We start from the raw sequence: 19,463 nt of genomic DNA, 5'->3' as shown, positions 1-19,463 counted from the left end.
GGCCCGCGTCGCCCCGCCCTCTCTCCGTCGCCCCGCCCCTCTCCGTCACCCCGCCCCACCCCGATCCCCAACCTGGCACGCCCGTCGCAGCGGCTTTCCGTCCCCCCAGTGCAGAAGCGTTCCCCAGCGGCTGCATCCCGGCGCTCAGCGCTCTCCGCCTGCCTGGGTCCGCAGCACGTGTAGGTGAGACTCCTTGTTCTTTGTGTGTGTGTTTTATTTCGATGCTGTTGGGGAAGGGAAGAAGACAAAAAGTGGCGCTGTGCTCTATTTTGAAAAATTTAATCCTCAGTGGTATACCTCTCACGGTTTTAATTAAAATTAAATCTCCGGTGCGTTTGGGAAAAGAGGCTGCAGCTCGGGAGCCTTGCTCCGCCCTCCCGCGGAGGGCGTGGTGTCGAGAGCGTTGCTCTGGCTCCAGCTGCTTTGTGCAGCTGGCTGGAAAGGAAAGGGGCAGCCTTAGCCGAGAGGGAGAAAATCCTGCTTCATCCTCCGGAAGGGATGGGAACAAAAGAGGGAGGGGGCGGAATACACTTGTAATTATCCAGAGAACAAGATAATAAATGATTTTTAAAAGACACAACCCCACCACCACCTTATCTACCTCTCCTCACCCAGGAATGAAGGAAAGAAGGACTCTGAGGTTTGATTTGAGGTTTGATCCATTTCAGCTGGGCTGCATAAAATTGATGAGTCCAAAAGATCTTTTTTTTTTTTTTTTTGAAAGGTGTATGCTCCCTGCAAGAAAGGTGTCTGTAAGAAAGGTGTCTGTAAGAAAGGTGTGTTTGAGATCCTGCCCTCTAGGTAATTTCTTATGCGGGGGAGCCCGCCTATTGAGGATGGGGGAGATTTCTCATCGGCGTTTTGGTACCCATTAGCAGTGATTCGCTGTTCAAATTCTCCATCTTGCTTTGTGCTGTCTACCTACCAGAGTGCAATTACACTAGCCTCAGGAGACTTTGCCTAAGAAAGTGGCAGATCTAGGGACTATGACAGGTGCTGTGATCCTAATTGTCCATGCAGGATGCTGTTTCTAAGTCTGTAGGAAGTAGGACCCTCCAGGGCTTGAGAGTGGATTCTTGTCTAACACCCACAAAAGTATTGTCCAAGGAGACACACATGCTGACAAAGCAAGAGACTTTACTGGTAGGGGACATCCGGGTGTAGGGGTGGGGATAGCTGCAGGGTAAGGGAACCCAGGAGAACTGCTCTGCCAAGTGGCCCTTAGTCTTGGGTTTTATGGTAACGGGGTTAGTTTCTGGGTTGTCTCTGGCCAGTCATTCTGGTTCAGGGTCCTTCCTGGTGACTTGAGCATCACTCAGCCAAGATGGATTCCAGCAAGAAGGAATCTGGGAGGTTGGTAAGACATGTTGACTGGCATCTTCTCTCTCCTTTTGACCTTTCCCAGATTTTTCTGGTGGGCAGTAGCTTGCTAGTTCCATGTTCCTTACCAGGACCTCCTGTTGTAACTCATGCAAATGGTTACTATTGTGCCTAGCCAGGGTGGGCAGTTTCAGTCAGTGGTACCCCTAACAAGAATACTGTATTTCCCCCTGCAAGGTATTAAAGTAATGTAAAAGCAAACAAATGCCATCATTCTTTTGTTGGGTCCAGCACCGAATTATTCAGAGTGAATTGGAAATGGATCTGGTTGAGAGTGGAATCAGACATCGCTTCCTCCATCCCCCTGCCCTCCTCTGACCGCTTTTGAGAAGAACATATTCCCTGTCTTTGTTGCTGACAGATTCCAAGCTATGCTCCTTAAAGAAGGGAAGATACCTCTTGCGCTTCGCATTCACTGATTGGTTTATGAAGGGATCACTTCTACTGGTCACCTCTCAGTTCTGAGAGGTTTCTTACTCCAGAAAATTTGAGGCCTTCTTTCTCGGGAGGAAGGAGCACTTTAAATTTCTTTCAATGATACTTTGATTGAAGATGCGATTCAGCGTGGTTTGTGACCTGGTCTGGACTTGTGGATTCACGGAGCTCCGCCAGGGTGGTTCCGCATGGACCTGGCTGTTGTGCAGCCTCTGTGTGTGTGGTGGTGGCTCGGTGGCCTCAGAGAGGCATTCTGCGGTTCTCCAGTGAAGACGTGACTGGCTGGACTGGCTTCAAGCCAGTTTTGCTTGCTGAGGATGACCAGAAGCCATTTTGCAAGCTCAAGGAAGTTGCACTATGAGCAGACAGAAAGCTCTTTTTCACAGTCCAAAGATAGCTATGATTTAGGGAGATGTGGAATCTTTTTGAGAGATCTTTTTTTAAAAAAAGACCTGTTCTAGAGAGTAACATGGAAACTTACACTACCATATGTAAAATAGATAGCCGATGGGAATTTCCTGTATGGGGAACTCAAACTGGGGGCTCTGTAACAAACTAGAGGGGTGGATTGGGGAGAGAGATGGGAAGGGAGGTTCGGGAGAGAGAGAGATGGGTACCTATGGCTGATTCTTGTGGATGTTTGACAGAGAACCACAAAATTCTGTAAAGCAATTATCCTTTAATTAAAAAAAGAAAATAGCAAAAATAAGTAAACTAAAATAAAACCCATAAAAATAATTCCTTTGTTCCATGATCAAGTGTTTCTAGATATGTCTGCAAACCCCCAACAGACCTGGAGGCCCAGCCACAGCTCTGCTTTGGGGAGACTCTTTGTTTCCGTATTTTAACTCAGATGCCGGATTGAGTCCTCTTTTCTCAGGGCAACCACGCCCTGCTGCAATGACTGCTCCTTTGGCCGAATCAAAGACCGCCTGGTGCTATGCATCACTGCCCCATTTGTCCTGGGGGAAAAGGCATCACCGTGGCCATGATCCTCCCACCCTCCCGCTTTGTCATAGCCCATTAGCACTCCCTCCGTTCATCTTCTGAGATTCTCTTGCTGCTCACCCATCTTCCCACTCCCCCCTCCCCATCTGCCCAGTATCTTCATTTTCTCCCCTCCACAAAGCAGCTGCTGGCTCAGGCTGACAGGGGCCTGTGGGATTCTCAACACTGAGACAGAATCTCAGTGCCGAAGAAATATCACTGGGGCATATCTAGCTCTGCCCTGCCTTGATGTAAAAGCAATCCAGAGGCAACTTATATATGTAAGATTCTTAAAATGTGTTAGTTGCTCAGGTCACGTCTGACTCTGACTCCATGGACTGTAGCCACCAGGCTCCTCTGTCTATGGAATTCTCCAGGCAAGAATACTGGAGTGGGTATCCATTTCCTTCTCCAGGGATCCAACCCAGGGATCGAACCTGGGTGTCCTGCATTGCAGGCAGATTCTTTACCATCTGAGCCATCAGGGAAGCCAGTTGACAATATTCAGCCAATATTTATTGAGCACCTTTCATGTGCCAGATACTGTTCTAGGCATGAAGGATACAGTACCGTGGACGAGACAGTTAGGTGTGCTGACTGAGAGAGTTTATGTTTTAGGATAGGTTGAGAGTTGAGGATGGAAGGGGCATGCGTGCCATAAGAAGTAAAGCAATAAGCAAATGAAAGATCAGACAGTAAAGATCATATCTTATAGCTCTTACAGTAAAAAGATGCTCAAGCTCCTTATAACCAACTAGCTTTATTACCAGGAGCTATTTCCTCTATAGACAGATGCTCCTCAGGTGATGAACTAGCCTCAGTGTGAAAGCCTTTCAGGACCAGGAGACGAGAGAAATGCTGCTCACAGGACCACAAAGGAAAAGGCTATAGCCTTAACTATGCTCACAGCCAATCACAGCAATAGGTGGGAGACTGCGCGTTTTAAGTTGCTTCTCCATCATTTTCCAATCTCTTGACACTCGTCTGAACCAAATTTCCTTCCATTTTTACATTTGTGAGAGTCTCTCTCTGAGAGGGTCTACTAGTCATTTTCAGTGATGAAATGGCAAACATTTCATCTCTTAGTTGGCCTAGTACATCTAATGGTGTTAAGCCAAGATGCTAACCAGAGAGTTTGGTCACCCCAGACAGATGACACATAGCTCTTTGAGTGACAGAGCCACAGGTAAGAAAAGTGGAAGAACAGCGGGGCTGGATCAAGGCACCGTTCACTGTTGTTTTTGTTGTTGTTCAGTTACTAAGTCGTGTCTGACTCTTTGCCCTCCCATGGACTGCAGCATGCCACTATCTCCCAGAGTTTGCCCAAGTTTATGTCCATTGAATTGGTGATGCTATCCAACCATCTCATCTTTTACCACCCTCTTCTTTTGCCTTCAACCTTTCCCAGCATCAGGATCTTTTACAATAAGGAATAGTTGTAAATGAACTTGAAAATGATGATACTTAACCCACCTGGCCCCAGTTCAGGTTCCTTGAGGAAAGACGATGTGTTAATTTCAGTGAAGGTGCAAAAAGGCAATTCCTGCTTGTACTTAATTAAACCAGCGGAACAGAGCACCCTAATTTGGAAGCTTTATAAGTCAGAGATGGCAAAATGCAGCCTGTTTACGATTTGTTTTGGTTGTTTGTCCCCTTGGTAATTTATTTAAATTTAGACTAATTGCAACAATTAAAATCACAAACTTCCACAGGCAATTTCAGACAACCCCTACCAAATGGACCTGAATTTGTCTGTGAAAGCAGTTGGCTGAATACTGGGCTTGGTGGGAAGAAGTGAACAGTAACTTCCTATTTCAGATGAGACCTGAGCTCTTATATTTTCCATAGCCCCCACCACTTCTTGTGTCCAAATGCTAAGGCTTGGGATCATTGGCACTTATTAACTTTTTCCAGGCACACTTCATCCATGTATGTTACTTGCTTCCCTGCAATTAATCTAAGAGCAGAGGCTTCAAAGCTTCCTGGCCTCTCCCACCCACCAAGTCCAGAAGTTCTTCTGAGGATCTGGATGGGTTTAGAGAAGGCACTGGATCAGGTCTGCTTCAGTGACTACCTGGCAGCAAAGAATTGTAAACAGACTCCAGGAAAATCATGCCCAATGGTAAGAAGCCCATGAAACACCGGTGTTCCACCACTGTGGAGGTGGGGTTAGTGACCGAGTGACTGACTGATTGGATGGGAATAATGACCAGACTTGTACTGATAACCCAGCCCTACAAAGGCACTATACCCAAGTAGATAAGTTCATTTTGTGGCCTTGTGAGTCTTTGGGTGTTTACTGACTGCTTTGGAGCTATTGATTTTCTTTTAATAAAACTCTGGAGGAGTACATAGGCAGCTAGAGTGATTAAAGCATTGGAGGTATATGTGAAGGAGATGGTATAGGCTAGGATGGCTGGACAGGGAGGGGCCACATCCACAGGCCTTTAGGCCACAGGACAAGTTCAAATTTCATTTTATACCAATGAGAAGTCACTGGAGGATTTTAAACAGAAAATGGCCTGATTTTATGTATGTTTTTAAAAGACCTTTCTAACTGCTAAGTGGAGAATTGATTGCAAGACAGCAAGAATAGAAGCCAGAAGATAAGGAGCATATTTAGAACCATGGTAAGAGATGATGGCCTTGTAGACCACAGTGGTAACAGTGAAGATGGGAAAAAGTTGTGGATGCATTTAAGAGTTATTTGGAGAATTTCTTTCAAAGATGGCTTAATATCAGTAGTTTATGCATTAAGTTCCAGAGTTTGAGCAGTATATGCTTTAAAATCTATTCCCCCTACCTCAGAATGACTGAGGATTCAGAGCTCATCGTGGATTGAGGTTAACAGTCTGCAGTATCACATTCGTTCATAATCTTCGGACTAGGGGTGGTGGTGGATGAGCGAAGCCTACTATGCAGGAAAAAGAGCAAAATCCTGTCTCTTCTCCTAATTCTATTATTTAAAACCTTGGAAAAAGAGAATTTTTTACCTGCTTTATTTCTTCAGTTCAGTTCAGTTGCTCAGTCATGTCCGACTCTTTGACCCTGTGGACCACAGCATGCCAGGCCTCCCTGTCCACCACCAATTCCCGGAGCTTACTCAAACTCATGTCCATCGAGTCAGTGATGCCATCCAACCATCTCATCCTCCGTCGTCCCCTTCTCCTCCTACCTTCAATCTTTCCCAGCATCAGGGTCTTTTCAAGTGAGTCAGCTCTTCGAATCAGGTGACCAAAGTATTGGAGTTTCAGCTTCAATATCAGTCCTTCCAATGAACACTCAGGACTGATCTCCTTTAGGATGGACTGGTTGGATCTCCTTGCAGTCCAAGGGACTCTCAAGAGTCTTCTCCAACACCGCAGTTCAAAAGCATCAATTCTTCAGCACTCAGCTTTCTTTATAGTCCAACTCTCACATCCATACGTGACTACTGGAAAAACCATAGCCTTGACTAGACGGACCTTTGTTGGCAAAGTAATGTCTCTGCTTTTTAATATGCTGTCTAGGTTGGTCAAGTTTTTTTTCCAAGGAACAAGCGTCTTCTAATTTCATGGCTGCAGTCACTATCTGCAGTGATTTTGGAGCCCAAGAAAATAAAGTCTGTCACTGTTTCCATTGTCTCTCCTTCTATTTGCCATGAAGTGATAGGACTGGATGCCATGATCTTAGTTTTCTGAATGTTGAGTTTTAAGCCAACTTTTCACTCTCTCCTTTCACTTTCATCAAGAGGCTCTTTAATTCTTCTCTGCTTTAACCATAAGGGTGGTGTCATCTGCATATCTGAGGTTATTGATATTTTTCCCAGTAATCTTGATTCCAGCTTGTGCTTCATCCAGCCGGGATTTCACATGATGTACTCTGCATATAAGTTAAATAAGCAGGGTGACAATATACAGCTTTGATGTACTCCTTTTCCTATTTGGAACCAGTCTGTTGTTCCATGTCCAGTTCTAACTATTGCTTCCTGACCTGCATACAGGTTTCTCAGGAGGCAGGTCAGGTAGTCTGGTATTCCCATCTCTTTAAGAATTTTCCACAGTTTATTGTGATTCATACAGTCAACGGCTTTAGCATAGTCAATAAAGCAGATGTAGATGTTTTTCTGGAACTCTTTTGCTTTTTCGATGATCCAACAGATGTAACTGTTTCAGCATATATCTCTTACATATAAGAACTCTCTTTTTGAAAAAAGATAATCACAATATCGTGTGTGTGTGTTCAGTTGCTCAGTCGTTATCTGACTCTTTGTGGCCCCATGGACTGTAGTCCGCCAGGCTCCTCAGTCCATGGAATCTTCCAGGAAAGAATAATGGAGTGAGTTGCCATTTCCTATTCCTGGCAATCTTCCTGACCCAAGGACTGAACCCTGTCTGCGGTGACTCCTGAAATGATGTCCAATGTTTGCTTTTAAATAATATGAGGAAATGAAACAAAATTGGCTATTGGTATTTTGATTATAGTTGAAATTGGGTGAGAGGTACAGTGAGGGTTCATTCAAATTATTCTCTTTGCTTCTGTAAAGGTTTGCCACTTTCCCTAATAAAAATTTTCTCCTTTTATGTATTTGAAACTTTCTATAATATTGGGTTGCAAAAGTAATTGCAGTTGGTGCAAAAGTAATTGTAGTTGGTGCAAAAGTAGTTGCAGTTCAAAAGTAATTGCGATTGGTAGAAAAGAATAGTAATTGCAATTAATGCAAAATTAATTGAGGTTGGTGCAATAGTAATTGTTGGTGCAAAAGTAATAAAGGTTAAAAAGTAATTGTGGTTGGTGCAAAAAAAGTGAAAGTGATAGTCACTCAGTCATGTCCAACTCTTTGTGATCCCATGGACTGTAGCCTGCCAGACTCCTCTGTCCATGGAATTTTCCAGGCAAGAATCCTGGAGTGGGTCGCCATTCCTTTCTCCAGGGGATCTTCCTGACCCGGGGATCAAACCCACCTCTCTTGCACCTCCTGCATAAGTCAACTGCAGTTACTTTTGAACCTCAATTACTTTAGCACCAACCTCATATAATAACAATTTTGTTAAGAAGCATACAAGCAACTACCTGTTTAAATGCCACTAGCTAGATACTTGCTAATTGGCACCTCTTTAGCAATAGCACTCAAAACATTACTTTCCCCTTTATGACTCATGTACCAAGAACACAGGCTAATCTATTTTTCTTTAAAAGATGTTGTATAGATAAAGAACATTACAGCATACTAACACATATATATGGAATTTAGAAAGGTGATAACGATAACCCTATATGCAAAACAGAAAAAGAGACACAGAAATACAGAACAGACTTTTGAACTTTGTGGGAGAATGTGAGGGTGGGATATTTCAAAAGAACAGCATGTATACTATCTATGGTGAAACAGATCACCAGCCCAGGTGGGATGCATGAGACAAGTGCTCCGGCCTGGTGCACTGGGAAGACCCAGAGGAATCGGGTGGAGAGGGAGGTGGGAGGGGGGATCGGGATTGGGAATACATGTAAATCCATGGCTGATTCATATCAATGTATGACAAAACCCACTGGAAAAAAAAAAAAAAAAAACCAAACTAAAATCCTAATTAAATAGAAGTAAGTGACATACTGCAAAAAAAAATAAAAAATAAAAAAAATAAAATTCTTTTTGATGTAATTATAAAAAAAAAAAAAAAAGATGTTGTATAGCCTCTCATCTCTCCCACTTCTTTTTACCTGAAGAATAGAAGAGAAGAGAAAGTGTTAAGAGTGAAATGTGTGCATTCTTTCCACTGGTCTCCCAAAAGGTGCTAGAACAGATCCCAGCAATTCTGGGATCTTGGCTAACAAAAACCAGGACACAGGTGTCCTTTATAGAATACCAGGGAAGGCATGGTTGGTGAAGTGGTGCCAGTGTTGAGTGGCACTACTTGCTCAAAGTTGCATTCAACCATTTGAGTATAGTTGTAATGTCTGACCTAATAGCCAGAAGCCTGGAATTCTAGTCCCAGCCATAGGAATCTCCATCTATGGTGAAGGGAAGAATGGTCCTTAACCTGCCTGTAAGGCTTCCTCACCCAACTTCTTTATACTTGGCATCCCCCAGCTAGATTGATGGGTTTTACATAATACATGCAACTCAAAATATGACAACACAAATAAAATTTTATTCAAGATTCATTCTTATAAACGTATGTCCATGTTACTCTCGAAATAAAGTTTTGTGAGAAATAAATGGAGGGGAAGATGTCTGCCAAGTTGAGGACCATTTCCTAAGCCCCTCTCCATCTCACCCTATTCATTCCCTGTTAATGACTTTGTTTTCCTGTCTTTCAAGTGCAACTCATCACTGGAACGCCTTTGCATTAGCTGCATCCTGGAAGAAGCTCTGTGATGTGTGGGTCATGAGTTTGCTCTGGCAGATTGGACTCTTAACAAGGAACAGCTAGATTTGAAGACGAGGATGGAAGAGCCAGCACCAGTGGAAGGCCAGAGTCAGCTCCCAAGCCCCCACTACAGCTCCCTGAGGAAAGCCATGGCAGCTGCTCTGGTCCTTGATGGGGAATCCACCATGGGGCGCAGGAAAAAGAAGAAGAAAGAGTCCCGCCCAGAATCTATCATCATCTACCGGTCAGGGAGTGAGACCCTGGATGAGGAGCCTGGGGAATCAGAAGGTGGGGATCAGCCTAAAGAGGAGGAGGGAGAGGATTTCCTAGACTATCCTGTGGATGATGGTGAGTCTCTCTGGGGTCACTTGCTTAAAGCAACAGGGAGGAGGCCAAATAAGGATCCTCCAGAAGACAGACTGGGCATTCAATCACTGACCTACTTCTTACTGATAGATTTCTTCTCACAATGTTGCAGTCTTCATCCAACAAGTCAACAATGTTTATTGAGCATTTGTTGTGGTTCTCTTCTAGGTGATATGGAGGAGAACTCTACTTTTTTGAAACTCCTAGTATAACAGAAGAGACCAATTTATCACAAAAATTAGTAATATAAGACAACCAAGCTAACTATGTAATACATGTAAGATAAAGAAACAAGAATAGTTGACGTTCATAATAGTTAGGAAAACATGAATTATAACATCATGCGTTATAATCCTTCACTATATAACATTCACTTCCTGTATGGATGGCAAAAAAGTTAGGCAAAACATATTAACATCAATGTAAAGAAATGGATATACTCTCATATACCTCATGTGGAAAAGGTATCTGCTTTAGGGAAATATGTCACTATCTATTAAATTCAAAATATGCATAGCTTACCTCCTAGAAATTCTCAGTATCTACCACATGCCCATGTGATAAGGAAGCAATTATAAAAATGTTTGTTGCTGCTAAGGAAACTGCAGGACGTCTATATTAAGTGTCACTATGCAGCAATAGACAGATGTGGTAGATCTATTTGTGTATATGGGTCATCTCTAAGACACATGCCCACGGTGAATGAGGTGAGCCATGTCACTGCTCTCATACCATTTACCTTCCAGCCGGGGGAAGACAGATAGCAAACAACTCAGCAAACAAAAGATAATTTCAAAAGAGAAGAAAAGATAACAGTGGTACAAGGTTCCAAAGACAGTAAACCTCTGTGAAAGGAAGGAAGGTGACCAAGTGAGGGAAGGAGGTGGAGGGCTAGACTGCACAGCCTCTCAGAGGAGGGGACATTTGCTTTTGAGGTGGCCCCATTCTGTCCTTCTTCCAGCCAGGGGCTAGAAGTCCACAGGGCCTCAGGGAGCTGCCAACCAAAAGCCTTCGCATACTAAGGACCGTGGACTCTGCTGCACGCTTTACTTTCACTAGCGGCAGACTCACTCCCAGGCCCGCCAAAGAGTGGCTGTTTGGTGGGGGTGGGAGTGACGCTGCTGGTGCATCTGTGCGGGGGAATGTGCATGCGGTGTGCATGTGTGTATGTGAGGTGCCTGTGTGTGTACAGAACTTGGATATGAAGGCTGGGATGTCGACCGGTTTGTGAAGAGGCCTCTCTCAGAGAAGCACGGAGGTAGCAATGAGGAGAGAAGAGGAGTGGGCTGCCCATCAGTATAACCCACATACACGGTGCCACCTTCACACACAGTAGCTGATACTCAGAAACAGTATTTTCGCAGCACTTACAAATCAGAAATACGATCACGCTGAAGAACTATCTGTGGTCGAGTTCTCACTCCCGTATCGCAGACATGATGGAAGCCCAGAGAAGTAGAGAGAATAAAAAACAAGCTTCACCTGCTTCACAGTCTTAGAAGGGACCTGGCAGGAGAGTTGTTCCCGGGAATACTAATCCTTCCCTCAAGGGAGACTTCCTTGAATCTGCTGTGAAATCACTGACTTCATGTGGTGTCAGAGACCAGGATAAAGGACCTTCTTGTACTCGGCTCCAGTCTCAGGGGACAACACTCTGATGAAATGTCTGTTCCTCTGATCTTGACTTTCTCCACTTTGTGCCCTGCAGGTGTGTGGAACGTGCCCGTGGACAGCCGCTATGTCACATTAACTGGGACCATCACCCGAGGAAAGAAAAAGGGGCAGATGGTAGACATCCACGTCACCTTGACTGAGAAGGAACTGCAGGAGCTCACCAAGCCCAAGCCATCGTCAAGGGAAACGACGCCTGGAGGCAGAGAGGCCTGCCAGCTGGGAGCAGACCGTGGGCCACACGTGGTGCTCTGGACGCTGGTCTGCCTGCCTGTGGTTTTCCTCCTCTCCTTTGTGGTCTCTTTCTACTATGGTACCATCACTTGGTACAATATCTTCCTCGTGTACAATGAGGAAAGGACCTTCTGGCACAAGATCTCATGTTGCCCCTGCCTTATCCTCTTCTATCCAGTGCTCATCATGGCCATGGCCTCTTCCCTGGGCCTCTACGCGGCCGTGGTCCAGCTCTCATGGTCCTGGGAAGCCTGGTGGCAAGCTGCCCGGGACATGGAGAAAGGCTTCTGTGGTTGGCTATGCAGTAAGCTGGGTCTGGAAGACTGTTCTCCCTATAGCATTGTGGAGTTGCTTGAATCAGACAATATCTCAGGCAATCTGTCCAACAAGGATGCCACCCAGGAGGTAGAAACATCCACTGTCTAAACTCCCAATGACTTATTTCATTGTCTGGTCTCAGTAGCCTGTTTGTCATCTTCCAATTCCAGATACTCCTTGTTTAAATTATTCCTCCTCTCCCCACCATACACTGTCCTTCTGGAAAATTTTAGCCCACACTTATCTGTCCTGCCATCTTGTTGGTTTCCAGGAGGGCAGGAAATGGAAAAGCAATTTGTGCCCAAATAGTCCATCTAATGGATAAATTCTTTGTTCCTTACCCTGAGATAACCCTTTATCTGAGACAAGGAAGTTCAGGTGTGCAACAGTTCAGGAGCTTGAAGGTATTCCTGGTGCCTGGAACCCAGGTTAGTATGTGACTAAATGTGACAGGGAGAATAAGGAGGCTCAGGGAAGACCAAATCCACTAATAAGACAATAGATAGTGATGGAGTGAAACATATAAGAAGCAGGGTTGCTACAGTGTAGCAGAATGTAAGAATTTGTGTGTATCACTTAGATTTTGATTTGTACCTTAAATATAATTGAAGTCCAAATATCAGTAGTTTAAACAAGACAAAAGTCTGTTCTTTACTGTACAGAAGTCTGGAGGCAGACCATCAGGGAAACTGATGAAGTCATCAGAGTTCCAGGCTTGCTTTTTATTTCCCAACCCTCATTGCCTTTATCCTCAGCTCCCAGCACTGACTACATCTCCAGTCGTCCCATGCTTCAGAATAGAGGACAGGGCAGAGAAGAGCACATACACTCTCCTGAGCTAAGGAGGTTTCCCAGGAGCCCCTCTCAACACTTCTGTCTCAATGGCCGGGCCTTAGTCACATGATCTCATGAACAAAAGAGGCTGGAAAATGTAGTCTTTTGACTGGGCGGCTGTATTCTAAATATTTGGATTCTGCTAATTTAAGAGACAAGGAACGAATGGCTATTTTGGTAGGCAAGTAAGAGTCTCTGGCTTACAGTAATTATTTAAATATGTTCAGATCCCAAACTGTGAATATAGTTCTATTTATGTATTTATTTATTTATTTAAGCCTAAGTCTTACACAGAGAAATTATACATAGATACTAGCTACATATACTATGCATAAACCACACAGATATTAGCAACTCGTGTGTTGCAGTGAAATATCTGTAATGCCATATGGTTTCAGGTGTTTTCAAAAGGAAGAGTGGATAGCTGAGTACAACTATATCATGTACAAATTATATCATAGTAGCATAGCTTTTTTCCAGGTAGTGAAGACAGACTGGGTGGTGATATTTAAGGTAATGTGCAGATGAAGGACTGTGAAGAGATGCATCGCATCTGTCAGACATCCCCACCCCCCAAAACCCCAGCAGGGTCAGTAACCCTAAGCAAAAGAAGATGAAGTCAGCTTTGGGTGTGCGTGTAGGCTCAGTCATGTCCAACTCTACAACCGTATGGACTGTAGTCCACCAGGCTCCTTTGTCCATGGGATTTTCCAGGCAAGAGTACTGAAGCAAGTTGCCATTTCCTTCTCCAGGGGATCTTCCTGACCCAGGGACTGAACCTATGTCTTCTGTGTCTCCTGCGCTGGCAGGCGGATTCTTTACCACTGAACCACCTGGGAAGCCCCAGCTTGGGATGGTTTGTCCAAACCTCACTCAGAGCCTCACTCACTCAGAATTTTCTGGAGTTCATCAACAAATACAATCTTTGCTGAGAAGCTTGGGTCTTTGTGGCCACTGAGGGTATAAACCAGATGAATCCAGACTAATAGATTCTGAACTTAAAAAATTCCTGAGGGATCCCTTTCTAATTTAAAAAAAAAAAAACCAAATGCTATGAGGTCACGCAGATTTTTAAAGTTTGGGTCCTTACAAGAAGAGCTGGTGTCCATGTTCATGTTTCAGGAAGAAGCTGTTGAAAGAACTGCTGTGAATCAAACCCAATGGGTCAGGGAACGCTGTGCCACAGAAGGCCAGGGGCATTTGTCTAAGGCATGGTGCTGAATTCCGCCTTCAGAGGGAAACCCACCCTTTTAAAAATAACTATCAAGTATTTGAAAAAACCCAACTCTGCCCAACATTTTTGAAGATAACTTTGGTGCTGTCTGGTGGTTTTGCAGAAATACAAACAATTGAAGACAAAAATAAAATCTAATTAACATTTGCTCACTTTGTCTGAGTCTCTCCAACATTGCTTTGAACACTACAGTTTTCAGAAAAAGAGTGAGCACAGTGACTGTTTTATAGGTGTGTGATGGTCTTAATATGGGTCCTTAACATCTTGACTCTTCCCACGGACCAACAATTTGTGAGGCTTCCATTTCAGTGGACTCTTCCCACAGATCACAGATTTACCTAAGCCTACATTAGAAAGTTGCAGCTTTATTTGTCACATTTTTTTCAGAGGTTAAGGAAACCAGTGGACAAGGCCCAGAGCAGTCACGATTAGGACAAAGGTAAGATGCCCCTGCGGGATGGAGGAGGGTGGGGTTAGGGTAAGGAACAAGGGATACCTAGATGAAGTAGATGTAGTTGAGTGCACTTTAGTTGAGCGCGCCAGCTAGTGGACCCCATAGGTTCATAAAATCATTTAAAAAGGGTTCTGAGAGACATGGAGAAGTCTAAACTAGAGGGAGGAAAACTTCACCAAATACCCAAAGCAATCTCATCTCAGCTGTCAGCAAATGCCTAGAGAATTTTAGAGGAGAAACTAGAGAGTTAAATGCCGTATTTGAACATTCTGTTAGCTCAGTTACATAATCTTTTTGGTAAGTATCAGGAAGGAGAACTATGCTTTCCAGTTGCTTTGCGGCCATAATATGCTGAGCTGGGTAAACTATATTTGATCCAGTATAATAATACCAATGTTGCCAAGTCTTTTTGGGAGTGAGGGGGGGCACGCAGCATGTGGGATTTTAGTTCCCTGACCAGGAATCGAACTGTGCCCCCTGCAATGGAAGCACGGAGTTTCTTTTGTTTTGTTTTTAATTTATTTATTTTAATTGGAAGCTAATTACTTTACAATATTGTGGCGGTTTTTGCCACATGAATCAGCCATGGGTGTACATGTGTTCCCCATCCTGAACCCACCTCCCACCTCCCTCCCCATCCCATCCCTCAGGGTCATCCCAGTGCACTAGCCCTGAGCACCCTGTCTCATGCATCGAACCTGGACTGGTGATCTATTTCACATATGATATTATACATGTTTCAATGCTATTCTCTCAAATCATCCCACCCTCACCACAGAGTTCAAAAGTCTGTTCTTTACATGTGTCTCTTTTGCTGTCTTGCATATAGGGTCATTGTTATCATCTTTCTAAATTCCATATATATGTGTTAATATACTGTATTGGTGTTTTTCTTTCTGACTTACTTCACTCTGTATAACAGGCTCCAGTTTCATCCACCTCATTAGAACTGATTCAAATGCATTCTTTTTTTAATGGCTGAATAATATACCATTGTATATATGTACCACAGCTTTCTTATCCATTCGTCTGCTGATGGACATCTAGGTTGTGGAATTGCAGAGTTTTAATCACTGGACCACCAGGAAGTCCCCCAAGCCATCTAGTCCATCGACATTAAGTTGCCATCCTTCATTTCAGTTCAAGTCCAGGGGGAACAAAATCTCCTTGGATTATGATTATCCATGGTTTCCAATGAAACAAGGTTCTAAATCTTTAAAAGAACTAATTTTAGATGACTTGATTCATTGCATCATTGAGGGCCATCCAGCGCTTAAGGTTTACAGTGTTGTAAAAGATTAGTGGCCAAAATCAGAAATTTCCTCCTCTTTAATTACTAATATAAGCTTGTTGAAATACTTTCTAGGCCCAAGATGGAGCCACTCCTGCCTAGGTGCCACATCAGCAAACCAAAATTTAGATCACTTTTGTGTCCCTTTAAATGCTCTGCTTGACCAGAAACGCAGTACAATTGTCCCTAGCATCAGTGGGGGATTGGATCTAGGACCTCTGGGGAGACCAAATTCCGTGGATGCTCAAGTCCCTTATAAAAATGGTAGTAGAGTTGGTTCTTTACATCTGAATTCTGCATTGAATTCAATGAACCAGGGGTTAAACTTAATCCGCAGTTGGTTGAACCTGTGGTTGCCCAACCTATGGATATGGTGGGCCAACTGTGTGTGTAGTCAGCCAACTCCCAGACAGCAAGCCAACTCTGAGCTCTATACTTATTTCCTTGTTCCTTCTCATTCCAAACAATGCTCACTAGGTGGCCAGCAGCTAATTAGATATTTTCTACTTTTCTCTTCCTTGTTGGTTATTCTCTATCCCATAGAAGCTTCCTGCCTTTGTCCTATTTTGTGGTTCTTTGAATCTGTTTCAAAAAGTGTTAAATAAAATCTATCACTGGCATTGTCTTCTTTAATCATTTTTAACAAGCATTTTATGTCTTTTTAATGGCATTTAAAAATCACATCGACATGGTACATCACTGCTCACATCTTTCTGGGATATAAACTTATTTCATATCTGTACTTTGTTAAGATTTTAAACTAATTTTTCCAATTGCCCATATAAACATCATTACACCTCTGTCAGAACACAAAACCTGCACATTTCAATTTTGTATAGTGTTCATAAATTCATCACTTATGTAGTTCATCACTTATCATATCAGAACAATATCAAACTCGAATACATTTCAGCAACTTAAATTGTAATTTCAAATTAAAATTTTTTACTTGCCTTTGTTAACTACTCCAAAGGGAAGCTTAGTCTACAATACAGCAAGTGTTTAAAATATCCCTATTGTTTCAGTTATCTCTTGTTGTGTAACAGGTAAAATTTAACTGGATTAAAATAACAATCATTTGACTTATTTGCTCTAATTCGCAATTTGGGTGGAGCTTGATGGATATGCCTGGTCCATATCTCTATAATACAAATGAGAAAAAAGAAAGAAGGAAATAGAGGCTACACACAAGAGAAAATCATGGACATAAAGCATGGAGATTTCCTTCACCATGGTGAGTCACCAGTAATTATTTAACTGTCATACAAAAAATACTTTAAGAATAATATTTCAGCCTTAAAAGAAATCCTTGAATCAACATCTAGGTGAACTTCCTGGACTCTAAAAGCACCATCTGAAAGTATCTGACTCTCTTGGCTTCGGTGTGTTTGTTATTTGGGTTCCCTCAAGATCCCTCCCTCCTCATGGCCTCCCCACATCTTTCCAGCTTCACATCTGCTTTTCTTAGGTCTGATTTTCAAGAAGATGATTGGTAGCACTTGTGTTTGTTTTTGTTTAATTTGTGGACAAAGACTTAACAGACAAGTGCAAAAGTAAGTCCTCTTTTGCAACCCACAACTCATTGTTCAGTATGAGTTTTGATACAGATAGAAGGAACATGATCCATAAAATGGGTGTGTATTGATGAGCATAAAGATTGCTTCCAGGGCTATAAAGTTAAATAAGCTTTTAAATTACCAGCTGTATTGATCCTAGTACTCAGTTTTAATGTTGACATAAAACAAACGAAGATGGGCTCCTCTTTTTAGGCTTTTATCTTCGGAATACAGTGTCTGGATTTTCCAAAGGTATTGGCATATCCCAATGATCTCTGTCAAGTTCTAGGGTGTGATAACATAGGAATTAATATCATTTGAACTTGATAAGCTTTTAGAGAACTAGACATCCCATCTCCTGACCCTAAACAGGAACCTATAGTGAACTGCTTGAGGAAATTGGATCTTAAAGATTACAGGTGGCAAACTTTGAAGTGCACTCCACTGAAGATCAGAGAGGCCCAACTAAAACAGCTGTGGCATCACAGCTGTGGATTGAGCAGAAGTTTTTGTAGGGCTGCCTTGAAGGTGACAACTTTGGAGGAACTATGGTGACTGGCAGTGGAAAGAATCAGGACGTGTGAAAATCCTTAAAAATTTATTGACTTAAATAATAATGTTATGAATAAAAAGAAACCTTTGTGCAGAAAAAAAAAAAAAAAAGAAGATGATTGGACTTAATGTTCTAGGTTGGCAGACACTTGCAAGTTGCCAGATCCTTTGTCCAAGCAGCCGTCAGCCTGTGGGCCATGTGGTACAGAAAATAGCCTTTTCTGTGCAAGGTTCAACTTGGGCCTGCCTCCCTCAAAGGGGCTGCAGCCTGGACAGTTTCCCTTGAAAGCGGGTGGGGAGATCGTCAGGCACCATAATTGACAGCTGCCACTTCTAGAACATCTCCCTAGGTTCTTCTTCTTGAACTAAACCTCACTGCCCCCTTTCCAAACTAGGTATGTGCTAAGTCACTTCAGTCCTGTCTAGTTTTTGCAACCACATGGGCTAAGCCCGTCAGGCTCCTCTGTCCATGGGATTCTCCAAGCAAGAATACTGAAGTGGGTTGCAATGCCCTCCTCCAGGGGATCTTCCCCACTCAGGGACTGAACCTGCCACTCTTATATCTCCTACACTGGCAGACAGGTTCTCTACCACTAGCACCACCTGTGAAGCCCAGGGATACTCTGAAGTATCCGGAGATCCTTAGCAGATGCTGTTCATGCCTCCAGGCCTATATACATCCCACCTCCTCTTCAAGAAAAGATGCTGTTTCCACTTTTGATTGCCTGGAAAACTACTTTTCTTTCAAGAATTGGTTCTAAGGTCATCCCATCTGCTGTCTTTCCTTATCCTTCTTGTAAGAAGAAACAGAATTTTAGGGAAGTCAACTGACTTTCTGGATTCATGCTCATATATAAGGAGATCTAAGTCCAGATCTCTGACACAAGACGCTGTGTTATTGTCAATGTGAGAAAAGGAGAGTGACTCTTTCAAAGTAGAGATTCCTATTTACCTAATTCTAGAAATTTGGTAAGTTCGAAGACCACAAAGTCCCTTCAGTTCAGTTCAGTCGCTCAGTCGTGTCCGACTCTTTGCAATCCCATGGACTGCAGCACGCCAGGCCTTCCTGTCCATCACCAACTCCCGGAGTTTACTCAAACTCATGTCCATTGAGTCGGTGTTGCCATCCAACCATCTCATCCTCTGTCGTCCCCCTCTCCTCCCTTCTTTAATCTTTCCCAGCATCAGGGTCTTTTCAAATGAGTCAGTTCTTCGCATCAGGTGGCCGAGGTACTGGAGTTTCAGCTTCAGCATCAGTCCTTCCAATGGAATACTCACGACTGATTTCCTTAAGTTCCTTAAAGTGAAAGTGAAAGTGAAGTCGTGTCCGACTCTTTGCGACCCCATGGACTGTACCACGCTCCTCCGTCCGTGGTCACTTAACCAGGGGACAAGCGCAGTCAATCCGCGCATGCCCAGAGTGTCGACGCACGATTTCCCCGCCCCCTTCGGGCTCCGCGGGAAGCGGCTTTTCCTGCAACACTCCAGCCACTCCAGCTCCGAGTCCGGCGGAACTGAATTTCGAAGCCGGAGGTTCCCGCTCGGAAGAGGCGGCCGAGGCGCTTGTGGGGCAGCAGCATGGCACGGTCGGGGAATAAGGTAGAAAGATCAGTAGGCTTGGGCCTATGTCTGTGCTCGGGGTCCGGAAAAGGTGGTTCGGAAGCAGGAATCATGGGATCCCGGCGGTGCCAAGGAGTGAGGAGGGGAGTTCCGGTTGGCGGGCTGATCGAGCGATGCGCTATGAAAGAGACTGGGCATTTGGAGTCTGAAAAAAGGGAATTTAAGCCTCGCCCACTCCCCACCC

General features: G+C 43.8%; 2 protein-coding genes and 1 non-coding gene across 5 annotated transcripts in view; all 3 read left to right on the top strand.

Annotated features, from left to right (window-relative positions):
* The first annotated feature begins 48 nt into the window (after nt 1-48).
* On the top strand, nt 49-13,947 carry TMEM169 (transmembrane protein 169). 2 transcript variants are annotated; one of them, XM_043910113.1, is made up of 3 exons: nt 49-183; nt 9,101-9,497; nt 11,224-13,947. In XM_043910113.1, the coding sequence occupies exons 2-3, from the start codon at nt 9,227-9,229 to the stop codon at nt 11,844-11,846; spliced, it is 894 nt and encodes a 297-aa protein (XP_043766048.1). In that variant the 5' UTR covers nt 49-183; nt 9,101-9,226; the 3' UTR covers nt 11,847-13,947. The 2 variants fall into 2 exon arrangements, with proteins under 2 accessions (XP_043766048.1, XP_043766049.1); XM_043910114.1 differs by having other exon boundaries at nt 65-179.
* Nucleotides 13,948-17,045: 3,098 nt separating this feature from the next.
* LOC122699010 lies at nt 17,046-17,172 on the top strand. Its single transcript, XR_006342504.1, has one exon. It is a non-coding gene; the product is annotated as a small nucleolar RNA SNORA40 (small nucleolar RNA).
* A 1,918-nt stretch (nt 17,173-19,090) lies between these two features.
* Nucleotides 19,091-19,463, top strand: part of XRCC5 (X-ray repair cross complementing 5) — an 80,663-nt gene continuing 80,290 nt past the window's right edge. Inside the window, exon 1 of one of the 2 annotated variants that reach the window (XM_043910112.1) lies at nt 19,091-19,258. In XM_043910112.1, coding sequence (XP_043766047.1) covers nt 19,238-19,258 — 21 coding nt within the window. In that variant the 5' untranslated portion in view covers nt 19,091-19,237. The remainder of the gene's footprint in view (nt 19,259-19,463) is intronic. The other variant, XM_043910110.1, reaches the window with a different exon arrangement.

The sequence above is a fragment of the Cervus elaphus genome, chromosome 8 (assembly GCF_910594005.1).
Source record: "Cervus elaphus chromosome 8, mCerEla1.1, whole genome shotgun sequence".
NCBI lineage: Eukaryota > Metazoa > Chordata > Mammalia > Artiodactyla > Cervidae > Cervus > Cervus elaphus.
The sequence above is the reverse complement of the archived record's forward strand: the minus strand, read 5'-3'. Positions and strand labels throughout refer to the sequence as shown.